At 38.8% G+C, this 25,537-nt stretch overlaps 1 protein-coding gene across 8 annotated transcripts in view; it reads right to left on the bottom strand.

The window, feature by feature from the left end:
* LOC140458159 (FYVE, RhoGEF and PH domain-containing protein 4-like) overlaps window positions 1-25,537 on the bottom strand; it is a 257,059-nt gene that overhangs the window by 116,579 nt on the left and 114,943 nt on the right. The window contains exons 1-2 of one of the 8 annotated variants that reach the window (XM_072552328.1): window positions 11,857-11,952; window positions 1,996-2,139 (exon numbers count right to left, since the gene is read on the bottom strand). The exons of 2 other annotated variants lie outside the window; for them this stretch is intronic. Coding sequence is in view for 1 of the 6 variants with exons in the window: in XM_072552325.1 (XP_072408426.1) it covers window positions 11,857-11,944 (88 nt within the window). In the remaining 5 variants the exon portion in view is untranslated. 5 more of the 8 variants (XM_072552329.1, XM_072552327.1, XM_072552333.1 and 2 more) reach the window with 5 other exon arrangements.

Genomic DNA, 25,537 nt, shown 5'->3' on the forward strand with positions numbered 1-25,537 from the left:
ATTCTGAACAAGGTTTCTTATACAAAATACTAACCTGTCTCCTTTCTTTTCAGATGCTAATGAACATGCTATTTATTTCCAGTGCCTATTTTTATATCATTTTATATTGACCACATTTGCAATTTATTCTATTTCTTTACAACTCTGCTCAAGCTTATTGTCTTACTATTGAACAGGAAGAGCTGAACAGTTGTAGCTTTTCAGAAAGAATCTAAATAGGTCATTTATGAAGATCTTAATAGAGAATCCATTCAAAATTAGGTTAAGTGAAGAGTGTACACCATATTATATGCCAATAATAAGCCTGCTAATGTAAAAACAGCAGGACAATGCAATTAAAGTCGATATTTCCATTGAAACGTCAACAGTATTTTAGGTACACTTGGTAGAATGGGCTTCTCCTGAACTGTAGTTTCTTTGATTCTGAAGAATTTCAAGTGTCAATTTCTATTTAGCCCTCTCAAAATAAAATTGGATTCCTGATTCATAGTGAATATGGGCTAGATGAATCATGTGCTTAGGTTTGATGTTCCTGTTCATATTCTGACTCAGTCATAATTTCCAAAACGTATGCCAAAATCACAAAGATAGAAAACAACATACATGCATAAATCCCAATAATGAAGTGTAGACCAATGTAGATCAACTGTAATTGAAAAACTGTCAGATGGGAAGTTACACAACTTTGGCAGAAATCTTAGTTGGAATCACTCGATGTTATATTTCTGAATTACATTCATCTGCGATAGGGTTAGTATCACTGACCAGCTCAAAAGAAAACCTTGCTTAATCTCGCACAATTACACCAGCTAACCAGAATTCATGACAAAACCTTCTCTTGTATTTGGGCAGTAGGTAAATATATATTCTGATAAGCTGAGGGTGGGTGTGTAAACCATCAATTAATTCAACAACAGCAAATAAATCATATTCAATCTTGACCTATAGTTTTACAGTAACTTATGAGAGTTATGCTTTGCAGAAGGAATTTCAGACAAAAGTTTGAAGCATTAACCCTATTTCATTCCCTGTAGATGCTACACCGTTTTTCCAGCACTTTTTCTTTTTTTAAAATTATGCATATTGTGTAGCAAGAAACGAAGAAACCAATGGACAAATGAAAATGAATTTTGTTGCCAGACATTTTTACTGGTTTGCTCTTTCTGATTAATATGAAAATCTGTTATATTTATTTCATAAATACACATTATACACACCTACTTCAATTATTGTGAAGCCTTATTTTAAGAATCAAACTGCTAAAGAACATGAGACACATACAAGAAGCATACACCATGCTGGTACAGTTTGGTGCTTGCCTGAATCTCTGCAGATCCAGCAACAGTCAAGAAGCTGCACCACCGAGGACAAAACAATCTGGTTGATTGGGACACCAGTCTTCACTATCTGCCTCACCACCTATGCACAGTGGCAGCAGTGTGGACCATCTACAGAATGTACTGCAGTAACTCACCCAGTCTCCTTTGACAGCACCTTCCAAACCTGACCTTTGCCACCTAAGACCACACAGGTAAGAGAAAAATTTGGATATCGACTATAATGATGCTGTGTATAAAAGGTACTCGCTTCAACTTCAGCCACTCTGTGTAATGGAGTCTGTCAGAGCTATGTATATGATATACATTTACACACATAGTCACAAACATAGTCATATGCCTGTGATATTGTAGCTGTTAAATAGTTTGTGGTGTAAATAAACTTCAAGATATCTGACTCAAGAAGAACCTTACTCTATATGTTATAATGGCTAATGTTATACTGTCTGTTCTGAAATAACGTGATACTTCCGTTCCCATGCGAACCCGCATTATAAGAAAATCACATAGAAGCAGCACAATTTAAACCAATGAGAACAGAATCAGGTTATAGCTGATACAGGTAAGGAAAGTTTACACTCTACAAAAAATGTCTAAATTCTTCAATCGTGTTATAACCTGTTCGTGTTGAAGTAACATGCGTTATAGCAGAACCAACCGTATAAATCCACAAGGTGGCATCATCCAAGGTGGCAAATTCCTCTCCAAGCCTCTTGCCATCCTGCCTTAGTGCAATGTTTGCATTCCTTCACCATCACTCCGCTAAAATTCCTGGAAGTCCCTTCCAAACAACAAAGCGTACCTGTACCAGATAAATTGTAGCAGTTCAAGAAGACACCTTATGACTTCTCAAGGACATTGGTTATAAATGGCCTTGTCAGACTGTATCCAATAAATGAATAAATAAAACTTTCACATTGTACTAATGTAATGGATTAACAGATATAGGAATGTGTAATGTACTACAAATGCATGCATAATACAGCAGTAAGTTTTCTTTGTTAACATTTAATTTCCAGAGCCAAGTCTTCGCTGAATATCATGTTGCTTTCATTGTCATAGAGTCATAGAGATGAAACAGACTCTTCGGTCCAACTCATTGGTTCCTTGCTAAAATGATTATTCTTTTTATATCATCTTTGACAATGAATGCCAGAAGCTAGTTGACTATGAGGGTAACAAAGAGAATACCAATCCCATCTTCACTCTAAAATGATTCTCAATGAACTTTCCACCAACAACTATTTGAGTAGATGTGGGAATTCTGGTTGATCTTTTCCTTCCATAATCTAAAAGTACTAAAGCTAATTGCAGTTCACTACTGGCACCTACACCTTCCCATTGTCTAAGATAAATTGAGCACAAAGTAGGGAATCATCTTAGTCTGAACGGGTATATATAATCAGTTGAGTCTTCAGGGGAGCTACTGAGTGGCTGCCTTTGTTTGTCAGAGCAATTGAGCTTCCTAGAAAGGCCCAGCAAATTTATGATACATATCAAACAGCTATTTTAAATTACCAATTAAAACTTACTATCTGTATTATTAAAATAAAGACATTAAATTGCTTTGAATATGCAATGTCCCTTGCATTTAACTGTGTTGCCACATCCAGGGATTCAAGTAAACTCAAATATCCAATACAGCTGAAATGTTCAGCACAGAGAATTATCATACATCTCTTCAGCCTTTCGTGCATATAAAATGAGACTTCATTGTCTTTGAAATATTCCATCATCATACCCAAGTATTCAAAACAGTGTAGATTCCAGCATTTCAGAATCATCCAGAGGAAAGAATATGCCAGGGAAAGATACATTTTGGCTAATTAAAACTTTTCCTCATACTCCGGCTGGAACCTCATCCATTCAATCTCTTGGGAAGAAATTCTGCAAAATACCTCTTTACTGCTCCTTCTTTCTCCAGGTACATTAAACAAAACTTTAGAATAACTATCATATTATTCATCCTGAATCAGTTGCGAAGTATGCACTGTATACAGGCAAAGTAAATCACCAGTGATTAAAAATCAGTTTATGTGCATCACACAACAGACCATTTTTATAAGACATGGCAGCCATACTTGAGTTATTTGGATATAGATTTGTCAGTTATCTTAACTAGGGCGTTTGTTTAACCAGGATGGTTAGATTTGTCAAGCCCTGGGCCCTGGAAGGGGTCTCCTGAGTTAATACGAATATATATACAACCCTCCGTTCCTTGGTTTGGGAACTTTGCACTGAGCATAGCTGTTCTGTATTTTGTGGGGTTTTTTGTTTTCTTTTGCCTTTCTTGTTTTAGTGTTGCTTTGCACAGTGTTAGGGTTTGTTTTGTATTATAGGATAGGTTAGTAGACAGTTTGTTGTATTGTAATTTGTGTTTTTTTACTTTTTATTATATTGATATTTGTTATTGATTGTATTTTTCAATAATTTTATATGTTTGTAAAGTTAAAAAAATTGCTAATAAATATATTTACAAAAAGTCAGCTTACAAGTAATAATTATCTTTGTTAATATATCAAAACATCAGCATCAGGTAATTTAAAAATTCAATTTTTTAGAGTTTTACTGCTGTACAGACCCAATCTTATCCTTTCAACTGTTCTAATCCTCTTCTCTTTCAGTACATAGATTATAGATTTAAGAATAACAAATTAATAGAGCCCTTTGAAATAACCAAAGTCATGGTTTTAATGACCTCCTGCCATCTTGACCAGATTGGATCACAGGGTTTCTGTAAGTTCATTCTCCCAAAGCAGTTGAATTATGCTGGATGTTATTCATTGGCGCGGGCCGACTTTATTAGTTCAGTAAAGTATCATGCTTCCTTTATGCATCTACATAAATTGTGTTAGCAAACTATTACACCATAGGGGACCTCAGAATTGAGCATAATTCTGTCACACTAACTCCCGCATTCGCTTTCTGGCAGGATTCATTGTTTATTATTAGCTATTAAAACCCAGGCTGATTTTCTTCATTTGCTTGTCAAGAGACACTGAATCTAATGCTGTGACATTCCTACTTCCTCATCTAGGATCAGTTACCTCAGCATAAAGATCATTAGCAAACCTGAGACTGTATTCAACCATATAGATATGTGCTATATAAGGCTCTGTTACAATGCAGAACTAAAACATTGTGAACTAATATAAGGGAACATGCAACAACTTAGAATTCACAAATCTTCCAAAACATAGTTTAATTTTGAACAAAATGCTTTCATAATTTTGGAATATAATCAACTCTGGTCAACTGTCAGTGGTGTAAGGTTTTGGAAAAAAAGTTTGATAAAGAATTTTCTTAGAATTGATCCTGCCTTAGTAGCATATCTTCAATGGGAAGTATGGTGGGAAGCTTCACAAACCTGATGACTTATTTGTAGTGTCCCTTGTGACAAGAATTGTTCCAGACTTTGACAGTCTATCCAATGACCCCATATTTGCTATCATTCCAAGACCTAAGAATCTTCCTCTATGATGTGCCTGAAATCTTAGAAAAAGCCTTTCAACTCTTGATTCTCCCATCCTACTAATCCCAAACTCTGGATCCACATTCCCTTCAAAGTACTGTGAAAGCACAAGACCCAGACACCCTTCTTAGATTTCAGGTCCCAGGACTCGAACATCATACTAACAGCAATAGTAACTGGCTAGCATGCCCAGCATAAAATTGTTTAGAATATAAAATGTAAATAATATCTGAGAAAGTAGACATTCAAAAATTAGTAGGCAAAAGTGAGGACTGCAGATGCTGGAAGTTAGAGTCGAGAGTGAGGTGCTGGAAAAGCACAGCAAGTCAGGCAGCATCTGAGGAGCAGGCAAATCGAAATTTGGGGCAAAAGCCCTTCATCAGGAATTCACCATTCACGAAGAAGGGCTTTTGCCCAAAACATTGATTCTCCTGCTCCTTGGATATTGCTTGACCTGTGCTTCGCCAGCACCACACTCTTCGACATTTAAAAACTAATCGCAGCATGTCATTACTGAATTAATATTCTTCAGCTTTGGGGATTTTCTAATGTACAGTGAAGGCTGAGAGAAAGTTAATTTGCAAATGCTTTCAATGCAAACAGTATGTAGATTTTTATTGCTACCGAATGAATTCATAATCTTCAAAGTTCTGATGGGTCTATGCCAAACTATCAAATGGAAGCAACTTGAGAAAGAACAGTGCTTCACAGCAAGGTGGAGAGAAACAGTCCACTAGGCTATCTCTCTCCATGACAGGAGCTGTTCAAATGAAAGTGGGAAAGGTAAATCAGTGTTGCCTGGTGGGAATTATGTTACTATCTCAACCAAACAAGTCGGAAAAGGATGCCTCACTCTTAAAATATCTCACTTTAAACAGAATCTTTAGGCCAACAAAATGACAAATCATTACTTGGCACAAATTGCACCAAAGCATATCACCACATAACTTGCTCATGTTATTTTCTTTATAAAACTTATATTTATGATTGTTTTTCTTTCTCTGGACAAAAGGAGCATCTTGCACTTTTTCATTGGCACTGTGCCTGTCTAGCCCAAGATCTTTTCACCATTCTACAGATCACGCTTTCCAACAATGTACGCATTAATTAATGTAGGTGTCAATTTCTCTGCAATAGACAATACTGCAATGTGTAAACCGTCATTGATTTACACTGAATTCCTGATGCAATGCTTTCATATATTGCATTAAATGAGGAAACATATATGGCAAGATACAACTGCCATAATAATTGCATTCTTCTATACGGCAGATGGACTGAGAAGGAATCTTTCAATGCATTGAGAGGATAGGTTTACATGCAGCGACAATGGAAAATCCCAAAGGGCAAAGTGGATTTCTCCACAACATTAATTACCAATGATTTGATTATTTAATTTGATTATCGAGCATTGGTGAAGTTTCCACTACTAATATTCTGTACAGCTTGATTTTAAGTAGAAGTGGAAAGTCCACTAAAGCTGATCACAGTTCATTCCAGAATGAAAACCGCAAATATGAAATCTTCACAAAAGGTTCATGCTAAATAAGTAGATTATATTATATAAAAGTTATATAAAATATTTAATTTTAAATTCATAAAAGAATAGAAAAATGATATTTTACTTTTGACTTATTATTCCTAAAATGTTAAGTAAATGGCTGGTTTTATACTCATTGACAGAATGTAGGCAATAACATTGTTTAAGTCCCATGTTAATATGACATGCAGAACAAATGAACTATCTGTTTTCTCTTTATTGCTTTATGCAAAGTAGCACATCACTCTGCACATCTGTTACTGACACCTGAGCTTATCTGTGGAAATATCCAATGCAGACAGTGTCTGAAAATAGCTGAGAACGTAACAGAGGCATCACGAGACAGCATTGAGTCTTGTCCAGAGGTATCACAACAGCTTAATCAGCTAAATTAAACCAAACCATAATATTGTGGTGTCCAACCTTGCTGACAATGGAGAAGTTTTGCAGGAGAATGATATGACCACAAATAGGAGTAGGAGTAGGCCATTCGGCCTCTTAAGTCCAGCCTACCATTGCTCCTCTTTCAAGCCAGCTTCTTGCAACACTAAACCACCCAATTTTCCAAAAGTCCATCTACCTCATCTTTAAATACCATCAGTGAACTAGACTCCACAATTTTCTGGAGTTTCGAACACTGTTCCCTCTAATTAGCTTTTCTTCTGCACAGACGTCTGAGGTCCATGCGCAGCAGCAACTTCTGGAACCAAGAGCCAATGTTGCGATCTGCATTGGTGTGCTGATCGCTACACACAGAAAGTCGGAGCAGCTGCCTATACAGTTTCAAGGGAGCATTGGTAGAGAATTCCAGATCTACACTACCCTCGGGGAGAAGAACTTCCTTCATATCTCAGTTTTAAGTGAGTGCCCCTCTTATTCTGCAACTATGTCCCATAGTTTGAGATCGCCACACTAATGTAAACACCTTCTCAACATCCAGCCTCCCAACCCCTCTCAGAATAAGACCAACCCTCATTACACAGAACATAGAACAGTATAGCATGGGAACAGGCCCTTCAGCCCACCATGCCTGTGCTAACTATGATGCCATTCTAAACTGGGTGTAGGTTTGCTCGTTGAGCTAGAAGGTTCACGTTCAGACATTTCATCACCATACTGGGTAACATCTTCAGTGAGCGTCCGGACAAAGCTCCGGGAGGCTCACTAATGATGTTACCTAGTATGGTGACAAAATGTCTGAACATGAACCTTCCAGCTTAGCAAGCAAACTTACATCCAGAACCTCAACCTGAGCTACAACTCTCAAAACTCGCTAGCCATTCTAAACTAATCTCATCTACCTGCATGTGGTCTGTATCCCTCTCTTTCCTGCCTGTTCATGTGTCTAAATGCTTCTTGAACATTGCTATGATATCTGCTTCTCCCACCTTCCAGGTGCCTACTACCCTCTATGTGAAAATCTTCTCTCACACATCTTTAAACTTTTCCCCTCTCACCTTAAAGCAATGCCCCTTGGTGTTTGACAGTTCCGCCCTGGCAAAAAGACTGAATATCCAGACTATCCAACACCTTTTAAAATTTTACATACATCCATCAGGTCACCTCTCAGCCTCTGACATTCTAGCGAAAACAATCCAAGTTGGTCCAAAGCAAAACAAAGAACCGCTATGTTGGCGATCTGAAATAAAAATGGAAATTACTGGAGAAACTCAGCAGGTCTGGCAGCATCTGTGGGAAGAAAGCAGAGTTAACTTTTCAACTCTGATGACTCAACTTCAGAACACAGGCTCATTCCCCAATACAAGGTCTAGTACAGCCACTTCTCTAGTTTGACTATCTATGTATTGTTTCAAGAAACCTTCCCGAATGCACCAAACAAATTCAGTCCCAGCTAAGCCTCTGCCACTATGGAAGTCCATATCAATACTGGGGAAGTCAAAATCACCTACTATCACAGGCTTGTTGTTTAACATCTTTCCATGATCTGCTTACCCATCTGTTCCTTTCTGTCCCCCTGACCACAGTAGTGTAAATCCATCATACTGTTTGCACCTGGATGCCAGTAATATAAACTCATCATACTGATCGCACATTTCCTAGGTTTTACCCATATGGCTTTGCTGGATGAGCCCTGCAAGATGTCCTCTTAGTGCAGATGTGATATTCTCCTTAAGCAGTAATGTAATCCCCCCCCCCCATCCCCCCCATCCCTCTTACATCCCTCTCTATCTTGCCTGAAACATTTAAACCCTGGAACATTGAGCTGCCAGTCCTTCCCTTCTCTTAACCAAGTTTCTATCATAGCCACAACATCACAATCCAATGCACTGTTCAAGCTTAATAACTTACCTGTCTTACCTGTTATACTCTTTGCACTAAAATAAATGCACTTCAGTCCACCAGTCCTGCCATGTTCACTAACCTGGCCTTGCCTATCCTCCCTATTAGACTTACATAATGTCAAATTTCTCTTCAATCTTCTAACTGCTAATGAATAAAGGCCTAACCTGTTTAGCCGTGCTTGATAAATCAACCCTTTTATCCCAGGAATCAATCTATTGAATCTCCTTTGATCTGTTTCCAATGCCAATATATTCTTTCTTAAATACATGGACCTAAACTGTATATAGTAGTTTAGATGTAGCTTCACCAACACCAAGTAGAGTTGGAACAAGACTTCCTTATTTTTAAATTCCAAAGAAATAAAGGCCAAATAGTGCAAACAGGTCAGAGGATGAGCAGGGATAGTTAATCATAATCATACATTGGATGTAATTCACAATTTTCAAAATGACCCTTTCAGTTCTTTAAAAGGGCATTAACCTGACTGAAAAGGTTTAAATGTGGAGTTACAGGATGTATTTTCCAAAGACAAGGTCAGTTTGTAAATAGCAGTAGGGGAAATAGAGAAAAGGTAAAGTTGCTATAGTCTTACCAGACAATAGGACCAATCACCAGACCACTCGTTAGAGATAGACAATTGGTGATAGTTTAACCACCATACCTCAGGCGAGGCTGAAATAACTCCAGAGGCCAGTATCCTATCACCAATTCATCCTTTATTTACACATACATAATACTTGGCACTGAGCTGGTTTCCTCAGAACCAGCTCTCAGTGTGACCAGAAACTCTGACACTTGTTTTTTTTCTTCTTTTTAGAGCGAACAGTGGTAGTGTGAGGTCAAATTTTAAAAAAGGAGTGTCAGACATCCTATTCACCGTTTTTAAAAAAAAGAAAAAAAACAAGAGTGTCAGAGTTTCTGGTCACACTGAGAGCTGGTTCTGAGGAAACCAGCTCAGTGCCAAGTATTATGTATGTGTAAATAAAGGATGAATTGGTGATAGGATACTGGCCTCTGTGGAGTTATTTCAGCCTAACAGCGGTAGTGCTTATTTTTCCCCAGCATCCATGTCATGTGTTTGCAGGTGTAAGACACAGTGACACTCTTGTTTATCTTTTTTCTTCTTTTTTTTCTTTGACACTCTTGTTTATTTTTTTTTACAACTCCAGGGTGTCGGTGGACACCACGTGCTCCTTCTCCAAGGACACCCGGGCTGACACTCTTGTTTAATTTTTTTTTTCTTTTGATTCAGCCAGTTCAGGAATCAGGTTTCCCCCACACCAACAGTAACATACTGACTGTAGCACCAGCCAGCACAGAGTCAGTCCCCTAAACTGAAGAGACTCTGAATCTCCTGTTTATTTTTTTTTCTCCTGGGTGTCGGTGGACACCGCGTGCTCCTTCTCCAAGGACACCCGGGCTGACACTCTTGTTTATTTTTTTTTTATTTTTTTTTTATTTTTTTTTTCTTTGGCCAGTCACAACTCCAGGGTGTCAGTGGACACCCGCGTGCTCCTTCTCCAAGGACACCCGGGCTGACACTCTTGTTTATTTTTTTTTTTTTTTTTTTTCTCTTTTTTCCAGCTCCCTCAGAACCAGCTCTCAGAGTGAACAGGATATTTTTTTTTTTTTTTTCGATTCAGTCACCGAAGAACGGAGATTCTGAATCTCCTGTTTTTTTTTTAAAGTGGCCAGTCACAACTCCAGGGTGTCAGTGGACACCCGCGTGCTCCTTCTCCAAGGACACCCGGGCTGACACTCTTGTTTATTTTTTTTTTTTTTTTTTTTTTTTTTTTTCTGTCTTTCTTTTTTTTTTCTTCTTTTTTTCACAACTCCAGGGTGTCAGTGGACACCCGCGTGCTCCTTCTCCAAGGACACCCGGGCTGACACTCTTGTTTATATCTGTCAGCCAGGGCTCCCTGATTGGACAAGGTTAATAGCCTCAATCAGAGGATTCATACTCTATGAGGTCCACCTGGCTGACCTCATTACAATCACTAGAGAGGGGAGAGCTTGAGAAAGAGAATCCTTCATGGGAACCTCAGTCAGTGCAGGAATTGAACAAACAATTTGGGTAACACTCTTGCATTGCAATCTAGCCAGAATGATGTAGTTCTGCAGTTAGAATATGGCATATTTTAGAATAGATGAAGATTTACTTGATTAAATCAATGTTGAATCTTAACGGTAAGAGTTTAATGCAGATTCTAAGGAAAAAAGGTTGATACATAATCTATATGTGAATAGCTGACACCCTTCACCTTGAAGAACACAATGATTCAAGGATATTTCTGGAAAGATTATTTTCATTTAAATACATTTTACATGAAGACCACATTTTACCAAATCCTCCAAAACAATAATTAACAAATCTCCACAGATTCCAATTTGTCTGATAATTTTAAAGTTTTTCTCTGGCTACTTACTACTCCTCTACTTAACCATAAACAACATTTAGTTGCTGATGTTGTAATGAATGTTTTAAAAGGCTGACACCATCAGTACGTGTAAAATGTACATATCGCAGCGATACCTAATTCACACTGGGACCTTCCTGCACTAAAAACAGTCAGTGCTAAACCTCTAAAGTCAGGTAATGGCTGAACAGCTTCATAACAATTGGTAGAAATAATCAAGAAACAAGAAGAGATGATAAGCAAAATACGCATGTCTTCACGAACCATTTCTGCACTAGCAGCAGATATTAACACCAAGCATCAGCAAACATCTCAGCCATTAACATTACACTTGGAAGTTAAAACAGATTTCCAACATATGAACAAAGTCAATGCTCCATATGAGTGTGAACTTCACTGATTCTGTCTTTCAATACAGTTCTGAAGGGCTTGTAGTGTTGTTTCATATAACCTTTAATCTAATGCTAAAGGGCACCAGTAATGGTTTTAACACCACAAATCCTCCATGTCTCCCTCCTCTGGAAGCAATACACGTTTAAAAACAGATAACTACCAACCTTCTAAGTTTCAAAAACTGGCTTGCTATGGCAAATGTTTTTAATTTCCCTTCAAACAAGCCACACAACACAACAATAAAAATCAATAAAAGCATGCGAGGTTAATGTAGAATTCCCTATATTTGTTAACAGTACTGACCTTATGAAAGCAGGACTAGCTGCCCTGCCTGGCAAGCATTGCTGGATTCCAATAAATTCCATTCAACTCCTCCACCAATCAAGCACTTACCTCTTATTAGCACACTGCATCTTAGATATTTCCTCTGCACGCGATGTCCTGCTTCTTGCCGACCCCAGCACTGGAGGAACAATTGCATTCCAATAGGGAATGAGCAGATGGCTGTTTCCAAGGCAACTACATCTATTAAAACTACTGGCAGAAGGATGTGACCGCTGTTAACAGCATTACAATTGCTGGCATTGTACTACATTGAACAGAAAAAAAAGCTGCAGTGCTGACTGAGCATGCTCAGCAGGTATTCCTGCCCTTTAACCAGGCAAAATTTTGGGATCCAACTCCTCAATAATTCATAGTGATTTGAAAGAAATTTCCTTATTGCTAGTGACATGGAGCAGTCTGAAGTCTCCCAGGCAGTTTTGAAATTGCAACGTTGTATTTGTAGCAATACAGAGAAAGTAGGTGATAACACAACGCTGATATTTTGAACCAGAGACACTTTAAGGTTCTTTCTTGCATCCCTTAATTCTGAAAGGTGGCAGCTCCACTGAAAACAATGTTGATTTCGTTTGACCATGTTCCTGTTTTGTTGGAATGAACTTTCCCTTTAACGGCTAAAACCTCTACCTACTGTTTGCAAGGCAATTAACAGCAAGGGGGTAGAAGTTTGGGTGGGACCATCACATATGGAGTTCTTGCTCCATTGCCTCAGTCAACCCCAGTGAATTTATGAAGGTTACTATGCACACTGAAATTGAGTAGATTGGCTTCCACAAGAACAGACAAAGCAGACATGGTCAGTGGCTCACAGCATTGATGAAAAGGAAACAATTTTTTCAACTGGTAAAGTCCTGCTTTGGGATCAACCATGTGGAGGGGTGTGGGGTGGAGAGGTTCGAGGTCTGTGGAGATGTAAAGATTGCCCCAGAAATACCCCAGAATACCCCAGAACATCCACCCCACACTTGCCCCGCCTCTCTCCCAACTCCTCCCTCTTCACCCACCCATGCTTCTCACCACTCCACATCCTCAGACGTGGGAGGTCGTTGTTAGACATGCCCAGAGAGTGGTGCTCATTCCTGTTATATCTTAATTATCTGCCTGACAACCAAACTCTATTAATACTGCTTGGGGGAACCATCGGCTTTTTCCTAGAATCTTCCTTTTAAGTTCTATATACAATTACTGAAATCAGTTAAAAATATAACGTTAAGCCTTTCATTGAAACAAATAAAGCAGTGTTTTTTCAGAACAAAAATATTGGAGAGTTTAGAAAAGTTCTGTTTGGAACAAAGAGGGAGAAGAGATGACCTAATAGAGGTTTTCAAGTAGATGAATATAGAAAAAAGACTATTCTCTCTGTCAAGGTTAAAGATTTAATATAATCTTATATCAAAAATCTTAAGGAATGATGAAGAGAAATATTTTCACTCAGACTGGTTCATTTCCAACTGCAAAAGGTGGTGGAAGTGGATTTTATATTAATTTTAAAAGGGCACTGGTCTGGTACTTGATGATAAGTGTGGGATGGTGGCTCAGTGGTTAGCGTGGCTGCCTCACAGTGCCAGAGACCCAGGTTCAATTCCACTCTCAGGTGACTGAGTATAGTTTGCACGTTCTCTCTATGCCTGCGTGGGTTTTTTTTCCAGATGCTCCAGTTTCCTCCCACAGTCCAAAGATGTGCAGGTTAGATGGATTGCTCATGCTGATGCTCAAGGATGTACAGACTAAGTGGATTAGCAATGGAAAATGCAGGGTTAGAGGGATTGGGTAGGGATGTGGGTCTGGGTGGTATGCTCTTTGGAGGGTTGTTGTGGACTTGATGAGCCAAATGGCCTGCTTCCCCACTGTAATGATTCATTGATAAGAAATTTCGAAGGTGACTAACAAAAGGGGGGTCTGTAGGATCAAACATAATTCCCATTTCAAAGGTAGAGCACATGCAGATGGGTCAAAGGGATTCTTTCTGTGCTGTAAGTCTCTGAGATTTCCCTGGTTTATCATAACTGCACCGCATTAGACAGGCATACAAACATCAAGTTTAAACTTTACTTAAAGAAATGAATCATACTTAAATACTCAGCAGGTTCTAATTTTAACTTGACAGATTAGTTAAGAGTCACGATTAGGATAGTGTTGGAAAAGCACAGCAGGTCAGGAGCAGGGAAATTGCTGTTTTGGACAAAAGCCCTTCAGCAGAAATGAGGCCTGCAGAGAGAGGAGGAGAACTTCTTCAAGGTAGACATCCTTGGAAGAGGATTCGCAGTAAGGTTAAAATCAATTATGCGAAAGTGGGTACTGCAGATGCTGGAGATTAGAGTCAAAATTAGAGTAGTGCTGGAAAACCACAGCAGGTCAGGCAGCATCCGAGGAGCAGGGAAATCAATGTTTTGGGCAGGAGCCCTTCATTAGGAATGAGGCCTGTTAAGTTAAGAGCCTAACTGAATGTAAATACCTGCTGAATTTCTGAAGTTGTTGGCTGTCCTGCTTTTCAAGAAGAGGCTGAGGAATGTGTGATGTAGTGACACAAGATTACTTTTTCATAAATATCCAACAGGCTAACTGTCACCTTAACAATGCTTTTTGTCACAACATACTGTTATATTTCCCCTAAATACATATGAAAATGGAAAATTTGAAGCCAAACTAAGAAAATGCTCTATTTTAATGAAGAACATTTTAAAGATATCAACCTAACTGTATTTTTCTGAGCTTCCTACTTTGTATCAATATATGTAGTTGTCAGTCTCTTCAAAGATGCAGAAAAAGCATTCATTTTCAGTGAGCAAACTGAACAAAGAAACTGAAACTATTTGCTTAAGTACATTCAATTTTTAAGTTAAAATGCTAGGTTCAAATTGAGGATATCCCTAAATAGTCATATGACAAAATATACCCTAATTTTAGACAGAAGATGTTTGACACTTAAGTACTATGTTTGGAGAAAAATATTCCACTTATCTTCTGTCAGCCCAATAGCTTGAGCTTAATCTCACTGATGCTACGGAAACTTCATCGTTAACTGAACTGCTGGACCCTTTGTGTCTTTTAAAATTTATAATAGTGTTGTTGTAAAAGCAAAATTAAGCTTTGTGGTTAAGCTTTGTGTCATTCAGAGCAAGAAGCTTCTGTCTTTAAAAGAATACTGAACTCCATCAATAGTGATAATGAGGATCCTACAATTCCCTTTTGAAAGTGAAAACATTCAGCCAAGCTTTGCAGTTCTGATCATGACTAACGCCACCTGCTGGTAAACACATGAGCTTGCATGTCAGGGTGGAAAGAATTGCCCTTCCCCCAAACAGTCTAATTCACTTGAGGGAAGATACTGCAGATTTGTCGCTGTCCATAGAAAGTGCCTCTGCCTTAGTCACAAGAGAGCGAAATGCTGGCCTTGTTATATTGCTTGATTTTGCAGAGGCAGAATGAATTTGAACACAATCTAGTGATGCCACTGCTAAGACCTAGAGTTGGACAAAATGCAGTGTCCCACATTACAGAAAAGAGTTCAATTGTACTGAAAATGTACTATTAAATCTTCTGATGAGAATAAGCTATATTATGCACATTTTCAATATTATTATTTACCTAATTCCTGCTGAAAATGAAGTCTACATTTACAGGCTTTGTTCAGCAGCAAAAAACATAGCATAAATGCCTGCTTAGTTGATTTCTGAGCTTCATTATCATTTAAATAACAGCAGTACATATAGATTTTAAAAATTGGAAGAAACAACTGGACCTCAATATTTCCATAGAGGTGGGACGAGTGTGATAGAGTGCTAGGGGGAAATCTGACAAGGTCTTGGATGTCAAGGTTCTGCTAAGTTTTCCGGCAGGTCTCCATTTATTTTTTTTCCCCTTCCATATTCACCCAGCAGCCAGATAAAACGGCAAGCTGGCTGCTGGATGCAAAAACTGTGAGAGGACAATGCAACCAAGTATCATTCAACACAGTCTCTGGTAACTAGAAAGGGATCGCAGGCTTCAGATCAGGAGAGAGTGATAAAAATAGCACTTACCTCTTCTAGCCGGCAGCTTTCATCTCCATTTTGTTTCCAGCTGCCCAAACCCAGGGAAAGGCAGTCAGCAGCTGTTAAATTTAAATCAGGTTCCCAATTGCACTGCAGGAGTCTGACTTAAATATATTAATTAAAATGGCAGTGGGCATGTTTAAATTGTATTTTTAAGTGTTTATTCCTCTCTTTGCCCTCTTTCTGCTTGACAAGGAGGAGGGGGGTGAGTTTTAATGTCATCAAAGCCATAGACTGCTGTAGGTTATTTGGAATGATCTTTTATTATATATATTTTTAGCAGCATTATGTAAAAGTCAAAACTTATATAATAGCTGATCAAAACTACATTGACGAACTTAGCCTCGAAATTAAAGAATTTTTTTTTAATTGTTCATGGGACGTGAGTTCTCCAAAAAAAAGTACAATGCTCACTGTCCATCCATAACTGTCCTTGAGAAGGTTGTTGTCAGTCACCTGCTTGAATCACTGCTATCTCAGGGATGTAGGGATACACACAGTGAGTACTGTAAGGAAGTGAGCTCTAGGAATTGGACACAACAGTGAATGTTTAATGATTAGACTTACACATGACCTGAATGACCTATTTACTCTACAAGATTCACCCAGCTGATTTCTTAGACTAGGCTTTGCTCCTTGCACTGCTGGCAAAAACCATTGATATTATTCATTCCACAACTGGTGGCTGAGCTTAAATGCTGAAAATCCATTCCAAAACACTCTGCTTTGCCATTTATTTTTCTTTTTTCCAAATTTCCCTTAAAACTGACTTTTTAAATCAAACTTTGTGTTATCGTGTCCAATATTTCCTCATAAGCTGCTGGGTGAAAGTGGATAGCTCTGTACAAAATCTGTTGGGATGTTTACTACATTACAGGCAATATATTGTTGTGATTACTACTGGTGCCAAATTCATCCCATTTATACAGTGAATATAAAGTCTTTAAAATATAAAGAACTGACATTAAGTCTAATATGACCCTTCCTCAGGATAGCATCAACATGATTGGACTAATTGTGCATGTGCATGATTTATGTATTGATAATTGTCATGTAAGGTCATTGGGCCCTTGGTGCATAAAAATCACAATGTGAATGGAGTTAGCACACAATAGAAATCTAGAGTCTGGAACTCTGCAACAGACCTTATTACAATATGGACATGAACATACTAAGAAGTTTATCTCTTAGTGAATGTAACTATAAATCAGAGCCTGGTATATCTATGATTACCATGTACAGCAGTATTTAGTATTAAGGTACAGCACATTGTGTTTTTTTGAAGTCTAACACAGAAAGTAATCCTTGACTTTGTCCTCTTCTTGACCAGTTGTTAAGATTCTAGTTGATCTTACTAGTGGATAAAACAGATTTCATACTGAAATCTAGTTTGAAAGACTATACATTTTAATTTAACATGGTGATTTTTTGCTGAAACATAAGAAGGCAATGCTGCAGATTTAGTTTAACAATAAAACAGAAGTTTTACACAAATGGAATGAAGATATAATAGAACAAATCAAACTATTTACATCAAACACAATTTGAAATATTTCACAATATAAGTATATAAGTTAGCTTGCTGAGCTTGAAGATTTGTATTCAGATGTTTTGCCACCATGACGAGGTAACATGGTCAGTGAGAGTGTCTGGTGAAGTGCTGGTGGTAAATCTCACCTCTCTATTTATAGGTTTTGGTTTCTTAAGGTGGGTGATGTCATTTCCGGTTCTTTTTTTAAAGGAAAGGTAGATGGGATCTAGGTCGATGTGTTTATTGATGGAGTTATGGTTAGAATGCCATGCCTCTAAGAATTCTCATGCATGTCTGTTTCACCTGTCCTAGGAAGTGAGTGTTGTCCCAGTCAAAGTGGTGTCCTTCCTTGTGTGTATGTATAGAAACTAGTGAGAGTTGGTCATGTCTTTTGGTGGCTAGTTAGAGTTCATGTATCCTGTTGGCAAGTTTCCTGCTAGTCTGTCTGATGTAGTGTGTTTTACAGTTTTAAAAAATGCACCAGGATACATGGCATGGCATTCTAACCAGAACTCCATCAATAAACACATTGATTTAGACACTATTTACCTTCCCTTGAAAAAAAAGAACCTGAAGTGACATCACCAACCTTAAGAAACCAAAACCTATAAATAGAGAGGCGGGACATACCACCAGTGCTTCACCAGAGATTCTCACTAATGATGTTACCTAGTATGGTGACGAAATGTCTGAAAACCAACCTTCAAGCTCAGCAAGCTAACTTACATATAAAACATCAAACTGAGCTACAAATCTTCTCAAAAATTGCTATTTCAAAAACATTTTAAACCTTTTCATGGATTTTCCCTAAGCAAAAAAAAGGGACAAAGGAATCGATCAATATGTCGACCAATTTTAATTCTTCAGAAACAAAGCAACTTTCACTGTTTTCTCTCTCTTTTTGGAACCGCTCCCATTACCAACCACAATCCTTTGGATTTTTGTTTGTTTAAATAACGAAGTGTTGAGTACACTAATCTGTGTCACAACTGGGGGTACTACATTTCACTGAACTCTACTTGCAGAAAAGAATAGGAAAGGTTTAAAATATGAATAGTAGACTTTAACAAATTCAGCACAGTCTATTCAAGCAAGAGTCATTATATTTCTTTAAAGTCATATAATTGAAACCTTTGTATAATAAAGTCTTGGAAATTTTTAGAAAAATATCAAGGCATGCTCTAGAATGGCTATTTCATACAACTTCTTTAAAAAGTCAGTGAGATATGAAAAATAAGTTAAACAGTAAAGGCAGTACATGGAGTGAGAGTATTACTGAGATGGATAATGCATAACTATCCTAGAGTCATAGAGATGTACAGCACAGAAACAGACCCTTCCGTCCAATTCATCCATACCAACCAGATACCCTAAGTTAATCCAGTCCCATTTGCCAGCACTTGGCCATATCCCTCGCAACTCTTCTTATTCATTTACTTATCCAGATGCCTTTTAAATGTTGTAATTGTACCAGCCTCCTACATTTCCTCTGACAGCTCATTCCATACACACACTACCCTCTACATGAAAAAGTTGCCCTTTAGATCCCTTTTAAATCTTTCCCCTCTCATCTTAAACCTATGCCCTCTAGTTCTGGACTCTTTCCCTCCCCCCCAAGGGAAAAGACTTTGTCTATTTGCCCTATCCATGACCCTCATGATTTTATAAACCTCTATAAGGTCACCTCTCAGCCTCCAATGCTCCAGGGAAAATAACCCCAGGCTATTCTGCCTCTCCTTATAGCTTAAAACCTCCAACCCTGGCAACATCCTTGTAAATCTTTTCTGAACCCTTTCAAGTTTCACAATATCCTTCCTATAGGAGGGAGACTAGAATTGTACACAATATTCCAAAAGTGGCCTAACCAATGTCCTATACAGCCACAAGAATGACCTCCCAATCCCTATACTCAGTGCTCTGATCAATAAAGGAAATCATACTAAATGCCTTCTTTACTATTCTGTCTACCTGTGACTCCACTTTCAGACCTGCATACTGAGGTCTCTTTGTTCAGCAACATTCCCCAGAACATTACCATTAAGTGTATAAATCCTGTTCTGATTTGTCTTTCTAAAATGCAGCGCCTCACATTTATCTAAATTAAAGTCCATCTGCCACTCCTTGGCCCATTGGCCCATTGGCCCACCTGATCAAGATCCTGTTGTACTCTGAGGTAACCTTCTTCACTGTCCACTACATCTAAAATTTTGGTATCATCTGCAAACTTACTAACTAAACCTCCTATGTTCACATCCAAATCATTTATATAAATGATGAAAAGTAGTGGATCCAGCACCGATCCTTGTTGCACTCCACTGGTCACAGGCCTCCAGTCTGAAAAGCAACCCTCCACAACCACCCCATGTCTTCTATCTTTGAGCCAGTGTTCTGTATCCAAATGGCTGTATTCCATGTGATCTAACCTTGCTAAACAGACTACCATGAGGAAACTTGTTGAACCCCTTACTGAAGGTCCATATAGATTTCGTACACTGTTCTACCTTCATCAATTCTCTTTGTTACTTCTTCACAAAACTCAATCAAAGTAGTGAGACATGATTTCCCATGCACAAGGTCATGTTGGCTATCCCTAATCAGTCCTTACCTTTCCAAATACATATAAATCCTGTCCCTCAGGATTCCCTCCAACAGCTTGCCCAACACTGATGTCAGACTCTTCAGTCTATAGTTCCCTGGCTTTTTCTTACCACCTTTCCTAAATAGTGGCACCACGTTCGCCAACCTCCAGTGTTTTGGCATCTCACCTGTGACTATCGATGATCCAAAAATCTCAGCAAGGGGCCCAGCAATCACTACCTTAGTTTCCCGCAGGATTCTAGGGTACACCTGATCAGCTTCTGTGGATTTATCCACCTTTATATGTTTTAATACACCCAGCACCACCAACTCTGTGATATGGACATTTTTCAATATGTTATGATCTATTTCTACTTCTTCTATGTCCTTTTCCAAAGTAAACACTGATGCAAAATGCTCATTTAATACCCCCCCCCCCCCATCTCCTGTGCTTCCACACATAGGCTGCTTTGCTGATCTTTGAGAGGTCCTAATCTCTCCCTAGTTATCCTTTTGTCCTTAATTTATAAAACCCTTTGGATTCTCCTTAACCTTACTTGCCAAAACTATCTTATGTCCCCTTTTTTGCCCTCCTGATTTCCCTCTTAAGTATACTCTTTGTACTCTTCTAAGGATTCACTCAATCTCTGCTGTCTACACCTGACATATGCTTCCTTCTTTTTCTTAACCAAAACCTCAATTTCTCTCATCATCCAGCATTCCCTACACCTACCAGCCTTGCCTTTTACCCTAACAGGAACATACTGTCTCTGGACTCTCGTTATCTCATTTTTGAAGGCTTCCTATTTTCCAACCATCCCTTGAGCTGCAAACATCTGCACCTAATCAACTTTTGAAAGTTCTTGTGTAATACCGTCAAAATTAGCCTTTCTCCAATTTAGAACTTTAACTTTTAGATTCTGGCTATTTTTTTCCATCACTTTTTTAAAATAAATAGAATTATGTTCGCTGGCCCCAAAGTGCTCCCCCACTGACACCTCAGTCATCTGCCCTGCCTTACTTCCAAAGAGTAGGTCAAGTTTGCAAATTGTCTAGTAGGTACATCCACATACTGAATCAGAAAATTTTCTTGTGTACACGTAAGAAATTCTTCTCCATCTAAACCCTTAACACTATGGCAGTTCCAGTCTACTTCTGGAAAGTTAAAATCCCCTACCATAACCATCTTAATATACTTACAGATAACTAATATGTTCTTGCAAATTTGTTTCTCAATTTCCCACTGACTATTGGACGGACAATCCCAATAAGGTGATCATTCCTTTCTCATTTCTCAGTTCCACCCAAATAACTTCCCTGGACATATTCCCAAGAAAATCCTCTCTGAATACAGCTGTAATGCTATTCCTTATCAAAAACACCAATTCCCCTCCTTTCTTGCCCTCCTTTCTATTCTTCCTCTTGCATTTGTACCCTGGAACATTAAGCTGGCAGTCCTGTTCATCCCTGAGCCACATCTCTGTAATTGCTATGATATCCCAGTCCCATGCCCTGTTCCTAACCATCTGCCTTCCCTGTTAGGCCTCTTAAATGGAAATAAATGCAGTTTAATTTACCTTGTTCTCTGCTTTGTTCCTGCTTACCTTGACTGTTTGACTTGCTCCTTTTCCCAACTCCACCAGTCTCAGACTGATCTCTTCCCTCACTATCTCCCTGGGTCCCACCCCTCCACATATGAGCTTAAATCCTCCCAAGTAGCTCTAGCAAATCTCCCTGCTAGTATATTAGTCCCCTTCCAATTCAGGTGCTATCTGTCCTTCTTGTACAGGTCTCTTCTACCCCAGAAGAGATTCCAATGATCCAAAAATGTGAATCCTTCTCCCATACGTCAGCTCCTCAGCCATGCATTCATCTGCTCTATCCTCCTACTTCTACCCTCACTAGCTCGTAGCACCAGGTGTAATCCAAATATGACTACCTCCAGGACTTCCTTTTTAAATACCTGACTAACTTTCTATATTCTCCCTTCAGAATCTCATCCTTTTCCCTTCCTATGTTGTTAGTTCCAATGTCTACAATGACCTCCTTCTGGTCCCTCTCCTCTTTGAGAACATTCTGCACCCTCTCCGAGATATCCTTGATCCTGGCACCAGGAATGTAACACACCATTCCGGTTTCTTGCTGCCAGCTGCAGAAACGTCTGTCTGTGCCTCTGACTAGACAGTCCCATATCACAATCAATCGCTTAGAACTTGACATACCCCTTGTTACATTAAAGCCATTCTTGGTACCAGAAACTTGGCTGTTCATGCTACATTCCCCTGAGAGTCCATCACCCCCTACATTTTCTAAAACAGCATACTTGTTTGAGATGGGGAAAGCCACAGGAGACTCCTGTACTACCTGCCTCTCTCTCCTACTTATGCTGGTGGTAACCTATTTACTTGACTGTATCTGCAGCTTTTCTCCCTTCCTATAACTGCCATCCATCACAGCCCCTAATTCCTTATTGCTTCTAATTGCTGCTCCAACCAATCCATGCGATCTGGTAGGATTCACAACCAAAGGCACTTCCTGCAAACATAATCATCAGCAACATGAAAACTCTCCCGAAACTCCCACATCTGACAGGGAGAGCACATCACTGTACTAAAGGCCATCTTTGCTCCTTAACAATCTACAGAAAATAGCACACTGCTTTAAAAAATACTGCTCCACGCTAACTTAGTGCCTATGTTTTATATTTTGAAATTTTAATCAAGGGACATATCTCAATAAAACATATAACCAAAAGGAACGCACCCATGATTTAAAAAAGACAGCAAGGTTACACTGAAAAACCTTGCACTTATCTGCTCCTGTGCTGTGAGCTCTTCCACACACGTTCCTCCAAGATCAGCTGGGAATTTCACTGTTTGCTGATTTGTCACACGTATTTTGCTTTGAAAAGCTTCTGTAAAAATTTAATCACCTTAATCTTTAATAGTAAATTTCCTACAGGTGAAGTGTGAAATTAATTGCTCTGCTGTTGGAAAGTGAATAAGGTTTGGATGAAGGACGCAACTTTTGCAATTTGAGGTGAATACAGGCTTGGATTCCTTAATTATTGTGTTTCATTAATTTGATTCCATCAAAAGAACACCAGGGTGTTACCCAATTAGGATATTAAAAATGGTTAAAAAGCCTTTAGCCATCTGGTATGTTCTCATGACATAGCTACATTATGGACTGCTTTTTAGAATTTTTCTGATAACAGTGGAGAATCATGAATCTGCAGATACCAAAATTTAGGTACAATGCCCACAACACTTGCATTTTTGCTGAGAGACATCAGAAAAATGATTAATTGCAATTTTTCAGATTAGTATGGAAATATAAAATGACTTGCAAGACAGCCAACATTTCTTCTGTGCACCTGTTTTCTATTATCAGCTTTGTTACACAGAATACATCAACACTATATTCTGTTAAAAAGTTTCAGCACAAGTAATGTGGAGCACCTCTTGATTTTCACTCAACTTTTGCCTTTAATGTAAACCAAGAAATTATAAGGGCCTGAAACATGTGGTGGGATGTAGTAACGTTCCCAGGAGTAGATAATCGCGTGGGGGACGGGAAGATTGGGGAAGAATGGCACTTAGTTATGCAGGAGGCAAAATGTCAGCTTCATGACAGTGGGAGAAATGTTGGGAATCAAACTAGCAGTGGAATAAAGGCAGATTGTGGTCCCTGATGATAAATGGTGGAAATCTATTTTTAATGTCTTACCATGTCATTCATACTCATTCAAACACACGATCACCAGATTAACATGTATTTAACAATGAAGTCAGCAGCAAGTAAGAAACTCATGTTCAGATTCACAACTGGTCAGAATTGGTATGCAGCTCGTGAGGTAGTCTTCCTGATAGCTTTAAAGTGAATAAGAGCTGCATTTCTTTTATTGTGAAGTGGCTGCATTAATGCTTTGAGCTCAGATAATGGCTGTCCAAGGAGGTTGGACCAGGGATGGCTGTAGAAGGGAGAGTTGCAGCTCTCTAAGCAAAAATGGCCTGAGAAAGGTTATTAGGGACATAGGGAAGATCAATGTCTATTGACAGAGATTCAAGCCTGATTGAAGAGGCATCAAGGGTGAATGAGGATATGTTAACAATGAACTTGGGAGACTCAAGGGTAAATAAGAAGAGGTGAGCGTGAGAGAGAAAAGGCTGAGGATGATGTTTGTTCAGTCAATGTGGGAGAACATCTAGGATGATGGGTTACAACGCCAGGCTGAAAGATGATTGATCAAGTGTGATGTGGGGGTGCTCAAGAATCACAGAGGGTACTGCTAGAGTGATGGAAGGAGGGTTGAGGGTGATAAAGAGCAGGTCAAAGGCTCTTCATCACCCTCAAAGTTGCATGCTTGCAGTTCTAGTATCAGAATAGCTGGCCCAAGGACCAGTCTGCTGGCAGTTCCCCTGAAAAGCAAAGGTAATGGAAAACTATCACTGACAAAAATGGCTAAGTAAACAGCTCAGACTGAAGCATCAGTAGATAATAAGCCAAGGCCCTGCCTCCAAGTAGTGTACACATAAATGTTTGAGAATATGTATTTTCTTTATCTTAGGCAGTCTGGCAAGATTGAGGATGGCTTACTTTTAATAAATTATCAGGTAGCTGATAAATTTTACATGCAACTTGCAGACTCTGCCACATGTGGCGTAGATGGTGTTTCAAGGGTTGCATAGAAAATACACACACAGATATTTACCGCCTGCTCCATTCACAGCTGATGCTAAATTTGATCAGTAACAAGATGATGTTAAATCAAGATATAGTGGTGTATCTCAATAAAGTCTTACTTAAAACCAATGTAGAGTGTGCAGAGAATTGTGAGGGCATGAAATATTACTAGACTCAGAAACTGAGGTTATCAACATTCACTATAGGGCAGAATGCAGAGGAATTCTGCATAGGAGATCAGACCAGGCAAATGGGATTGCTTTTCATGTGGACTCAATGCTAGCACAACTATTTGGGTAAAGATGCCTGTTTCCATGTTGAGGTGGAGGTGCCAATGTTGGACTGGGGTGGACAAAGTCAAAACTCACACAAGACCAGGTTATAGTCCAACAGGTTTACTTGGAAATACAACGAGCAGCGCTCTGCAAACTTGTATTTCCAAATAAATATTTTTGGAATATAACCTGGTGGTGTTTGATTTTAAACTGTTTCTGTGTTGTAATTTCTATAACAAAGACCCTTTAACTTAACTGATGTCATCAGGTTCAACTGCTTGTCAGTTCTATGTTATATATTTGTGATGTTACATTAGAGTTATTACTTGGGTTCATAATTAATGGCTGCATTTAAAACAGGCCTCCCATTTTCTACAAACTATTGAATAAGATCGAGGTAAATGTGCCAAGATTCAAGAATTGTATAGAAAACCCTTGATATTATATTCCGAATTCCTGGAGTATAGCTCACATGACAATGCAACCTCCTTGTAATTGTTGTGTCTGCCTTGGCTCAATGATAGCAGCCTTGCCTCTGAGTCAGAAGGTCAAACTTTAAAATTCCATTCCAGAGATTTAAGCACAGAATCTACGCACACACTATGATACATGCTTAATTGATGGAGTTG

This window comes from Chiloscyllium punctatum, chromosome 32 (assembly GCF_047496795.1).
Source record: "Chiloscyllium punctatum isolate Juve2018m chromosome 32, sChiPun1.3, whole genome shotgun sequence".
NCBI classification, from domain to species: Eukaryota; Metazoa; Chordata; class Chondrichthyes; order Orectolobiformes; family Hemiscylliidae; genus Chiloscyllium; species Chiloscyllium punctatum.